The sequence below is a fragment of the Coturnix japonica genome, chromosome Z (genome assembly GCF_001577835.2).
Source record: "Coturnix japonica isolate 7356 chromosome Z, Coturnix japonica 2.1, whole genome shotgun sequence".
NCBI lineage: Eukaryota > Metazoa > Chordata > Aves > Galliformes > Phasianidae > Coturnix > Coturnix japonica.
Window position 1 is genome coordinate 59,088,414 of NC_029547.1, and position 12,059 is coordinate 59,100,472.

The 12,059-nt window shown below is 41.2% G+C and overlaps 1 protein-coding gene across 2 annotated transcripts in view; it reads right to left on the reverse strand.

Annotated features, from left to right (window-relative positions):
• SVEP1 (sushi, von Willebrand factor type A, EGF and pentraxin domain containing 1) overlaps nt 1–12,059 on the reverse strand; it is a 115,722-nt gene that overhangs the window by 23,171 nt on the left and 80,492 nt on the right. For both annotated transcript variants that reach the window (XM_015849872.2, XM_015849871.2), the window contains exons 32-38: nt 11,133–11,252; nt 10,225–10,401; nt 9,290–9,374; nt 8,787–8,978; nt 7,122–7,289; nt 5,044–5,716; nt 1,016–3,798 (exon numbers count right to left, since the gene is read on the reverse strand). In XM_015849872.2, coding sequence (XP_015705358.1) covers nt 1,016–3,798; nt 5,044–5,716; nt 7,122–7,289; nt 8,787–8,978; nt 9,290–9,374; nt 10,225–10,401; nt 11,133–11,252 — 4,198 coding nt within the window. The remainder of the gene's footprint in view (nt 1–1,015; nt 3,799–5,043; nt 5,717–7,121; nt 7,290–8,786; nt 8,979–9,289; nt 9,375–10,224; nt 10,402–11,132; nt 11,253–12,059) is intronic.

Genomic DNA, 12,059 nt, shown 5'->3' on the forward strand with positions numbered 1-12,059 from the left:
CCCTTTGTAAGAAGGGCTTTTGGTTAAATAAACAATGATAGACAAGAGCTCTTACAGCTTCTCCATTGCCAAGTGCTGAATACCCAATCTGCAACTTTCAGCAATTCTAAAGCTGATTTTACTTTCTTCCAAGAACAAACCAAGCCTTAGGCTTAACAAAGGTTGCTTGCTTAGAACTTCAAGGCTGATTTGTCCTGTTCCACACAAAGCTTCACCAAGATCAAATCAGTGGGCCTATAGGATCTGGCCAGCAGTTGATTTACCTGTAAGCAAACAAACACATCCCCTTCACCTTGTCAAAAATGGAGGGGAACACTTGATTCTGTTAAATTCACCTACATACTACCTTCACAGGTCAGTCTTCTACCATTTATTGCTTTTACTTCCAAAACAACATATCCCTTTCTGCCAACAAATTATAGAATCACAGAATTGCTCAGGTTGGAAAAGACCTTAAGGATCATCAAGTCCAAACAAGACTTGATAAAATTCTTCCTGGAGAATGAGATTTGCAGTGTGCACATTCCAAGAAACTAACAGAGATCTCTTTTTCTTGTCTGTGAAAAAGAGTGTGCACCAACAGCACTTATTGACAGCACAGTGTTGCAATGCATTAGATGAGACTACAGGGGATAAGTCTCTCTGTATGGTTACAACATGAAACTGAAGTAGGAAGAATTAGCAAATGGGGTGCCAGAAGGGGAAAATAATTCTGTGCCTTGCTGACTGTTCTTGCTACCTGCTAAGAAAAGCTACCTCTGCAGAGCAGTGTTTCAGTGGAGACGAGGAAGGCAGAGGAAAAAGAATCCAAAGGTGGTGGAAGAAATACCTCTTTTCTTTGGTATGTATGCTTATGTGTGCATGGGGATGTGGGCTTTGTCTTTATACAATGATAAAGCATACATTTTCTTCCAGGTCCTCTAAAAACTTGGACTAACTGAGGGTGCATAAGCTTTCCATCTTCATTCTTTAACAAAATGGTTTTACAGAGATATCATGGCAACAGTGTTCTTACCTGTACTGGACTTTGCTCCCATAGGTATGAGTGTTCCCAAGAACCTCTGCATTTGGGACAGAAGGTGGTGGGCCACAGCTTAGCAGCTCACAGCTTGGATATGGCTTTTTCCAGACACCTGTTTCCACACAGGTGAGTTCTGGACTCCCACGCATGACAAAACCTGTCAAGCAGGTATATATGACAGTGTTCTCATCTGCAGAGCTGCTCCCATTGATGAACGTGTTGGGGATGATGGGTGGGGAGCCGCAAGAAATCTGCCCGCAGCGAGGAAACCCAGCACTCCACCTGCCAGCTGTCTCACAAGTGATTTCAGAAGGCCCTAGCAGCTTAAAGCCCTCCAGGCATTGAAACTGGGCACTCTTCCCACAGCTAAAATCTTCACCAAGAACGACCCCATTCTGAACCTGTGGCGCAGGACACTCACAGGGGAGGCAAGATGGAAGACTTCCACTCCAGGAGCCATTGGACAAGCACTGCCGTAGAGGATTACCGTGCAGCTCATAGCCAGGAAAGCACACATACTGTGCATACTCCCCATAGGTAAAGTCCGAGCCATTCAGAAAGCCATGGGAGATGTCTTCAGGAGGTCCACAAATGACTGGCTCACAGTGTGGAGCTTCTGAATCCCAATTACCATCACTTTGACAGGTAAGCGTGGACGCTCCTTGCAGATTATATCCTTCATTGCAGTGATACCGCACTTCTTTCCTAAATCCAAAATCTGAACCACTCATTCTCCCATTGGGAAGAGGCAGTGGCACAGGGCAGGTCACAGCTTTGCAAACTGGAGTAATTCCACTCCAGCTTCCATTTGTAAGGCAGACTCTATTCCTGTCTCCATCTAAAACAAAACCTTCGTTGCAGCTATACTCTATATGCTTCTGGAATGTATATTCCTCTCCAATCACCTGACCATTCTCCAAAACCAGTGGTGGACTGCAGGAAACAGGAATGCAAATTGGTTCACTACCATCCCACTTCTGGTTCTCTAGACATCTCCTCTCTGTGGGGCCATTTAACTGGTAGCCAGGATCACATTCATAGTAGACAACACTCCCATAAGTGTAATTTTCCCCTTTTACATTCCCGTTCATAAGCTGTGTAGGTGAGCTACATGTTACCACTTTGCAGTATGGAGCAGTGTTACTCCACTGCCGATTCTGTAAACACAGTCGTGTGTCAGAGCCAATAAGTGTGAATCCTGGCTTACAGGTATACTGCACCATGCTGCCAGGCGTGCTTTCAGTAAAATGCAAAAATCCATTATCTGGCGGTGACAGCAAGGTGCACTCTATTGAAATGCAAGAGGGGGCAGTGCCATTCCAGGCCCCATCTTCTTGGCAAGCTAGAACGGGGTTTCCCAAGAGCTCATAGCCAGAGTAGCATTGTGTATAAATGCACAGTTCCAAATAAGAACCGTTGGTCAGCTGCATTGCACTGTTCTCCTTTGAAGAACTTTTCAAGTTTTTCAAATTGTCACCCAGTAATGTATGTGAAAGGGAAGGACTCTCTGTCACTCTCTCCTTGTTGGAATACTTTTCCCAATGTCTAACCTGCATGTACTCCCCAAAATCAATGTGAGGAGGTAGGCCACAGTCTGTTGGGAGGCATGTAGGAGTGGAGCTGGACCAGCCTGATTCTTCACAGGTCTGCATGGCAAGGCCTGACAACTGGAAGCCTGGCACGCAGCTGTAAATAACCATGGCCCCATAGCTATAATCTGCACCCTCCACAAAGCCATTCTCAATAGGCTGAGGGGGCTGGCAATTTATGGCTTTGCAGGAGGGAACGTCTGTACTCCACTCTCCTGTCTCTAGACAGCTTAGTGTTTCCTCTCCTTGGAGCTGGAAACCTCTGTCACAGGAATACTTAACTGTCTGCCCATAATGGAAGTTTGTGAATGAATATCTGCCATTGAGGATCTTCTTGGGCTGTGGGCATTCAATAGGTTTGCAAACTGGTCTTCCTCCAAGCCATTGGCCATCTTCTCCGCAGAGAATAGTTGTGTTCCCCACCAGTTCAAAACCAGGTTTACATGTATAGAGGGCTGTGCTGAGGAAGGTGAGGCCCTGTACATCAACAATGCCATTCTGAATTTCTTCTGGCTGGGGGCACTCCACAGGAATACACTCTGGCAATGGTAAGCTCCATGAGCCATCAGCCTGGCATCTGATAGTAGGCTCACCCTTCAGTAAAAACCCATCTACGCAGATGTACTTCACAGTGCTACCAAAATAAAGGGATGAAATCAAGGTGTCACTGAAGGGGACATACGGAGGCGCAGGACACTGTACAACTTTGCAGAAGGGAAAGGAATCATTCCACTGTTGAGAGGGCAGACATTTCAGTACAGAAGAGCCATGTAAGACATAACCTTCTTTGCAGGAGAACTGTACAACACCAACTTGATAAGTCACTTCCCTCAAGACCAGCTGATTTTCCACCAGGGGTGGTTCTGGACATTTTGTTGGCACACACTTTGGGCTTTGCTTTTTGTTCCATTTCCCAGACTTCTGACACGTCCAAGAAACATCTCCAATCAGCTCATAGCCCTCTTCACAAAAAAACTCAACTCTGGAACCTGTATCAAAGGTTTCTCCCTTGGAGTAGCCATGCTGGATAGGTGGTGGTTTTCCACAGCTGAGGGGAACACAACGAGGAGGTAATTCACTGTACCACTGTCGATTGGCTTGGCAAATAAATACTGAGCTCCCAACCAGATGGTAGCCAGAGTCACACTGATAACTTGCCTGATTCTCAAAGAAGTGTCCAGTTGTTTCCTGTAAAATAGATAAGACAGGGACGTATCTGAAATGAAGACGTAAGACTGGGGCAGTGGGAGTTTGATAGCATTACTTTTGTCCTCTTGATCTAGCTTCCAGTTGAATTCCAGACAGCAGACAAGGCTGTCTGCAAAGAAACGAGCATGAATAACAGACACAGCATGTCTTTCCTCAAATGATGCACTCTGCTGTCAGGAGATCTGAAAGCACCATCAAAAAGAAAAGGGAAAATTCAAGGTTTAGAGGGCAAATCTAGAAAATATTTCCTTCTGCATTCTCCTATCTTGACCAGTGAGACCAAAAGAAACATAAACGAAGACAGAAATATGTTGAGAGAAGCTGACAGGAAATGGACTACTGTTGCTACAGTACTTTAGCTTACATCTGTATCCAAGGCTGGAGTCTTCAGATGTAAAACTATTTAATAGAGGACTTTTGTAAGTGTCCCACATGTATCTGCAGAGTCTTCAGCAGGTAGCTGAGAAGTCCATCAAAGTTGCAGAGCTGAGATAGTAAAAAAAAAGTCTCTAATGGGAAGGAATACCTAGAGGAGTAAATCTGCCGAAGGAAGACACTACCAAATGATATGCATTAATTAGAGGATGTGTATGTGTGCAAGTCCAAACTATTGCTATTACTGCTAGAAGTTCATACAAGAATTGGAATGCAAAAAAAATTGCAATTCTTAGTAAATGCACATTCCCTAGTGGCTAGACTTAAGGAAAGAGGATAAATGTTCAGGTGAAAAATGCTAAAGAAATTCAAAGCTAAATTTTACAGTAATGTTTCTGATCCTCCTTACTACAGTATTATTCCTAGCACAACACAGATTAAATAGGTGTTACAGCTCTGGGCTTACACAAGATTTTTAACCTTAGGCATTGTTGCAAAGTAATCTGATAGGGAAAGGACAACTTCTGACTTCAGCAAGGAAATATACTTGCATCTAAAACACACAGAGAAATTATCCTGCACTTATTTATCTAATTCAAAGCAGATTCTTTTTTACAGCAGTGCAAAGAGTAAGGCTTACTAACTGTCAGTAGTACTTCATACATCTCCAGATGACACTAGGAAAGTCATTCATAGACTAAACAAGTGAAGAATGAGATCTCAAGCAAATAAATTGATTTTCTTGAGGAAAAACAACAACAAAACAAAACAAAAAAACAACTGCATCAGTTATGAAGATGTATTCAATTTGCTATGCTATTAGGCAGATGAGAAAACAAAATTTTTTACCTTTATAAAGCCGTTCTCAAGTTGGGGAGGTTCTCCACAGGATACTGGGTGGCATGTGGGCAAATTGCCACTCCAGCTGCCAGTGGCTTCACAGGTACGCTTCTTTTCTCCCTTGATGTAGAACCCCTTGTTGCAGCTGTAGGCCACCACTGCTCCAAAGCTGTAGTTGGTCCCACTGGCATAGCCATTGCTAATGCTGGGAGGTTCTCCACAGCGAACTGGAATGCACTGGATGCTCAAAGGAGAAGGACTCCAGATGCCCCCTCGAAGGCACTCTATCTTGGCTGATGTATTCAGAACAAAGCCTTCCATGCACTTGAAGCTCACAATGGAGCCAGCTGGAAACCTGGCTTTACTGATGGACTCTAGGATGCTGTATGAGACAGTGGATGGCTTTTCACAGAAATCAGCTATGCAGTAAGGCATCTTCTTGCCCTCTGGAGGCACCCACTTCCCTTCTGCATTGCAAAGCAGCTGAGAGTTATCAGCCAGGCTGTAGCCATCTGAGCAGAAGTAATAAGCTATATCGCCATAGAGGCGGTGGCCATTTTCTGGTGATGCATTTTCCACATGGGGTGGTTCATCACAGGACACTGCCAGGCACTGCTGGTGGCTCACACTCCACTCGCCGCTAGCTAAGCACTCTATGGTTGCAGGGCCAACTAAAGTGTAACTGTGGATAAGAAACCATATACAAAGTCAATAAAACAATGCCACCTACATTTTCTTAAGCCCCCACAGATGTAGTTTGTTATCACTCCAATGACAAGTAGGATCCTTTACAACAGTTACCACCAATTTCAAATGAAAGACCTCAAAGTCAAATTCATCCATGGGTGAGATGTCACAGTAATGCATATCCTAGAACACCTTGTGCAGAATACAACTCTGTGATCTGTCCATCTGATTACCATTCCTGAATTTCCATTTTGACTGAAAATTTTCTACTGCAAATGAACAAGTACCATGCTGGGACATCTATCCACTCCTCAGAGAAACTATCCCACACAGAAATTATTCCCATTTAGGAGAACTGAAGGGAAAAGGAGATGAAAAGCCCCAAAAAAGTATTCTGGTTTCCTGTATTAGTTGCATCAATCTATTTTCACACTTGCAAACAATGAGAAACTTCTTAGCAATATACCTAGAAAAGGTGTCTCATGTAAAGATTCTGAAAGATCTTAAAGCTCCTCGAAAAAAAAACAGTATAAAAGAAAATATCTTTATACTTTGCAGTGAAGTTCTACAGTGTAAGAAACACTTGCATACTAAAAAGAAGCAGCTCTTTGAATCTTAATGCAATAAAAAAAAAAAGTAAGGTTTATTTCAATGTTGTTACAAATAATATTGCAAAACTAGTTTAAAAACAATATGCTGGTGTATTAATCTTTTTGTCATCAACAAGAAGCACAAAACCCTCCAAGTCACTTAGAGCCTGACCTTGTGAAAGCTCATCATATATGCTCTGTCTTTCGGACAGAGCCGTTTCAAAAAGTTCAGAGGGACTGCTTATGAGCTGTAAATATAGGCACATTTATAGCTTCTTCCAGCATCTCATTCATGCCTGACCATCAAAATGGAGCCATGAAATTTATTCTGAAAGTTACCCACACTGCACTGATGGAAATAAAAGAAAATAATACACCTCAGTGAACAAGTACAGTTTTAAGTAACCAGAGTTTAGAACACCAGAACACTTGTGTTACTTCTTAAGAAAACAGCACTCTTTTAAGTGTGATGAGACATGGTGAATTTTTGATGGTCGCAGCCTTGAGTTTACCAGAAAAGTACTAAGTCTAATTCCAAGAAACTCATCTGCCCTGTCCTCTGAATCCTCTCCAATCTTCTCTTCCAAGATATATTCAGCCGCTGTGCAGCTGACTGCTTTGGGAAATGCCTTGGGGTCCCATACTAACCTTACAGCTCACAGACTCCATCATATTTTATTCCCAGGGAGGCAAGACAGAAGAAGTGCCAAAATAACTCATGAACAGTTATAAAGGACTTGTGAAGCAGCAGAGGACAAAGCTGTATGGCCCACAAGTTTTAATTGTCCTGAATAGTACTAAACTACATACCCTTCCTTGCATGTGTAAGAGACCGTGTTTCCGAAAGTAAAGTTATTTCCTTCTATAACCGCATCTTTGATGGCAGGAGGAGATCCACAAGAGATAATGCTGCAAGCTGGAGGTGTGCTGTTCCAGTTCCCTGAAGATGCACAGACAAGTACAGAAGGTCCCTGAAGGCTAAGACACAAAAATCATTATTAAGGCTGCTGCTACAGGCTGTGTGAACATTGAGAGCATGAGGTGCTTTCCTTATGATTTCCTGGCCCCAGCAAAGCCAGAGTTTGGAATCTTAACCATCTATTCATGAAAACACAGTGCTGATGCTATCAGAAAACTAGTTTTCAGAATGCTTTGACAAGAAAGCTGTTGGAATTAATTCGAGACCTCATGGTACTTTGCACACATACCCTAAATTCTGCTGTAGTTTTGACCATATTTGAGTAGCAAAAGGTCATGGAAAATTTAAATATTTATTTAAGCTTAAATCACCTTTCCTATGAAGAGAGGGCTTGTTCATCCAGGAGAAGACTGTGGAAATACTGCAGCCCCCCAGTAATTCAAAGGAGCTTATAAGCTGAAGGAGACTGATTTTTTACATGGTCTGATAGTGATGGGATAGGAGAGAATGCTTTTAAACTAAAAGGGAGGAGATTTAGGTTAGATGTTAGGTGGAAATTTTTCACTCAGAAAATGGTAAAGCCCTGGCACTGCTGTCCAGAGAAGCTGTGAGTGCCCCAACCCTGGAGGCGCTCAAGGTCAAGTTGGATGGGGCCCTGGACAGCCTGATATGGTAGGTGGCAGCCCTGCCCAAGGCAGAGTGTCTGGAGCTGGGTGGGTTTTAAAGATTCTTCTAAACTATTCTATGATTCTATGTTTCACTGATGTTCAAGTTGCACACCATCAACACTCTGACTATCCAAAGACTAGCAACCACACCTTAGACTGAGACCTGATTTACTCAGGTACTTAAACACTGTATTTACTCAGAAAACTGAGTGAATGGATTAAATGTTTACCAGATGAGCATACCTCACATACCTGCCTGCATCTGGACAGGGGAATGCTTGCAGCAGGAAAAAACAAAAAAATAATCAGACCTAGAGGTCCATATGAGGCCACTTTTTGTCAAAGTACATCTGCTAGATACAAGCAAATATCAAGGACAGGCAGCAACTTGCAATTAACACCATATCCTTGAATACAACATGGCTGTATTCATTTGTAATTGCAGCTCATTAGAAATGTGTTTACAATGTATTTGATTACAAATGTAAAACAGAGTAAATGACTACAATGAACGACTACTGCAGAGCTTTTGAGGAGTAAATGAATAGCAGAAGATTATTTCACTAAAGGCACTTTGCAGTGCCTTTATACCAAACATAATACTGCATACGCTCCAAAGCCTATTAGGTGAATGATAATCTTTAAAGACAAATGAAAACCTCCAAAAATAATGAATACTGATTTCCAAATATTCAAGAGTTGCATTTGAGCTTAATAGTATAATTAAAGCGTTGCATACATGCACACATCTACGTGTGTGGCAGAACCTGAACAATCTCGACATACTTCAGTATGAAATGTAGGAACTACTTCCAAGATTTAAAGAAATCTTTCATGAAAGAAATCTTTCATGCCACTGAAATTTGTCTCGAATGTTCCAGCATTTACCTGTATCCATTGTCACAACTGTATGATACAGACGAAAGGTAGGTGGTGCCAGTGAGTGTGTATTTTCCATTGCTGATATCCTGTGGGCTAGGGCATGTTACCATTTCACAGGAGGGGGGAGGATGGTTCCAAACACCACTAGCAAGGCACATAATTTCCTTTTCACCCACTATGCTGTACCCATCTTTGCACCTGTATGAGAAAAAAAAGAATTGCTATCAAACACAGAGCCTCTTATGAACTTTTATGGCCTCTAATTGGCCACGCCTTTCTTGCCTTCATTGCTCATTTACTCTCATTTACCAGCTTTCTCTACAGGGCACTGAAAATTAGTATGCAAGTAAACATTCAGCTTTACCAATGAACAGCCACAGTTAAAACCAAGTATCTCTCATTTACTTTAACCCCAGCTCGTCCTTCTCCTTTTATTTCCAACACTTTCTGATTTTCTGCTAGAGGCTCAATTAATTATTAACATGAGACATCAAACATTAAATTCCTACCTGTATGTCACCTTATTGCGGTATGTAAAATTTGAGCCCCTAATGGCACTGTTCTCTGGAATAATGGGACGACCACAGGATATAGCTTTAAAAAGACAGGATCACAAGAGAAGTTGATGCAACATGAATTAAAACAAAACAAAACAAAACAAAACAAAAACAAACAACAGAAAACCAGAATTTTATTTATTTTCACTAGATAGGTTTGAGGAGATCTAAACCCCTCAGAAAAGCTGGGCTCTTGGATAAGCTGTAGCTGACACTTAAGGCTCTTTTATGGAGAGATTTGACTAACTGGAAATAGGTAGCTAAACTGTTCCACATACCGTACACTTTACCATCATCAGAACTTCATCTCCACTTCCTCCTAAGGACAAAATCTTTCTTTTTTTTTTNCTTCCTCCTAAGGACAAAATCTTTCTTTTTTTTTTTTTTTTTTTTTTTTTTTTTTTTCTTTTACAACCCTTCCTTTTACTGTTGCTTCACCTCATTAGTTCTGATTTTTATAAAACAATTTTCACAACTGTGTCAAGCATGTCTATGTGCACCAGCATGTTGCTTCTTACACCGAATCATTGTTGATACTTTTTAAGACATTATTTTTCCACAAGCTGCTTGAAAACAGGAGGCTGGGTGGAAAAGAAAGACATTTTTAATGCTTGCATTAAGAAAAAGGTAATGAGATGAACCTACACCTTTGATACTTTGGAGAATCTGCAGAAGCATTCCACTGTGAACATGCAAACTGTCAGAAAAACTTTAGCTGGTGCTTACATCTCTTAAGACAAAAGAGACTTCAATCTTGTGATTCAAGACTGTTGGAAAAACATTTTCATTAGCTGTCATGGTTTCTGAAGGCTCTAAACTACTACTCTTCCCCCTTTCATCTCTACACTGATGGACGTTACGATCAGCATTCGCCCCATGAGCTACACCTTCACAATATGGTATCGAGTGGCTCCACTCTCCAGACTCCATGCATGTAAGTTTAGTCACTCCGGTCAGCTGAAACCCTTCTTCACAAGAAAAAGCTACTTGACTGCCAACACTGTACTTGTCCCCATACACATGGCCATTTGCTGGATTTCCTGGATTTCGGCACTTCACTGGTTCTGAGGAAGAAGAAAGAAAACTATTAATGACATCACTAAGTACGAGGCTTAATGAAAAGTTTTAGGAGATATTCCTGGGGATTTTCCAAAGGTGAGAAAGCGGAACTCATGGAAAACATCCACAAGCCAATTCCAAGCAAGCTGGCTTTTCCCTGTTCTCTCTGTTAAGTGACAGAAACTAAAGGCTCATGCAAGTAAGCTAACCTTGATAAAGCACTCTGTTTCTGAGTGTAAATACTCTGGTTGTTTGCACTCATTGTCAGAATCAAATAAATCTAGCAGTCACTTATCCTGCCATGAGAGAAAGCTCACTCCTATGTGTCCAGACCTCAACTTGAAATTGGATCAGTCACCTTTTATTCCAGACTGTGCCACTGTGTTGTCATCTTTACTCAAAGACACCTTGCTGAATGTTTCCATAGGCAACTCAACCCCTACTCAAATGCAAATATTTATTACACAGCTCTACTCCAAAAACTGGCACATACTGCCATCCCCAGCATATGTGCTGTGTGTGCAAGAGGGCATGTGTCTTGTAACAGAATCCAAATGACATTTTTGTCAATAATGGGGACACTTAATCACAGCCTTGTTCAGTCCAAAGTGATTAGATGTAGAGAGCATGCTTCTACCTCCCTACAATCAATTAGTGACAGTTTTTTTTCCACAGCTGAAGACAGTGGCCTATAGAGAGTTTTGGAAGGCTAGCATAATGTTTTTCTTTCCCATACCTGCACATTTTTTACCATCTCCTGTGTAAGGTGGGATGCAGGTGCAAATATAGGATCCATTTGTATTGAGACAGGATGCATGCTCATCACAGTCGGATCCAACAGCGCATTCATCAACATCTACAAAAAAGAAACATAATAAAGATGTCATTAGGATGGTATTTGTAATACACATTGCTTCAAATTTCTGTTTCGGCATCAAAAGAAGTTGCTTTAATTTGCATAATTAAAAATTGATTACTTCAGTCGCAGCTTTGATGCCTCAGCAAAAACATTTAATTTTTAAATTAGTATTTATGTTTTCCAGGCAACTTACTATAAACTATTGTAAAATGTGAGAAAACTGAAGAAAAATTCTTGTTAATATTCAATCAATGCTTCCACAAAAGTATTTTGTTTTAAAGCAGTGAAAGAACCTTCAGTGTAACTCATGCGTTGTTGTCTGCTAGTTTGGACAGACACTAAAAGGGATCACTTTTGCATGAAAAACTCACTTAGAAATCCTTTAAACCTCAAACCCACCAAACGTTAAGACATGAAAACTTAGTCAATAGGGGAAACATTTTGAACCATAAAACATCAGAAAAGACGCATCTTTGCTGAAGAGACTTGCACTAGACCAGGAATGAGAAGTGTCTGCAGTTGATGGGAAGTTAAAATGTGTTCAAATGTGTTAACTATTTATATGATAACAGAACTTAGAAATGCCAATTGATAATTTATACTCCATGTCACTTGGTATTGTACAGTAAAAAAATCCCTGAGCCCAAGTTACTTCATATGAGATTTCAAATCCTGACTGAAGTGTTCTTGATAAAACAATGGGTCATAAATCGCAAGGGATGAATTTCAAAGTATCTCATTGAAAAATAGTGGTGACAGAAATTATTCCTCCTATAAACCAGAGCACTATGAGATAGAAATGTT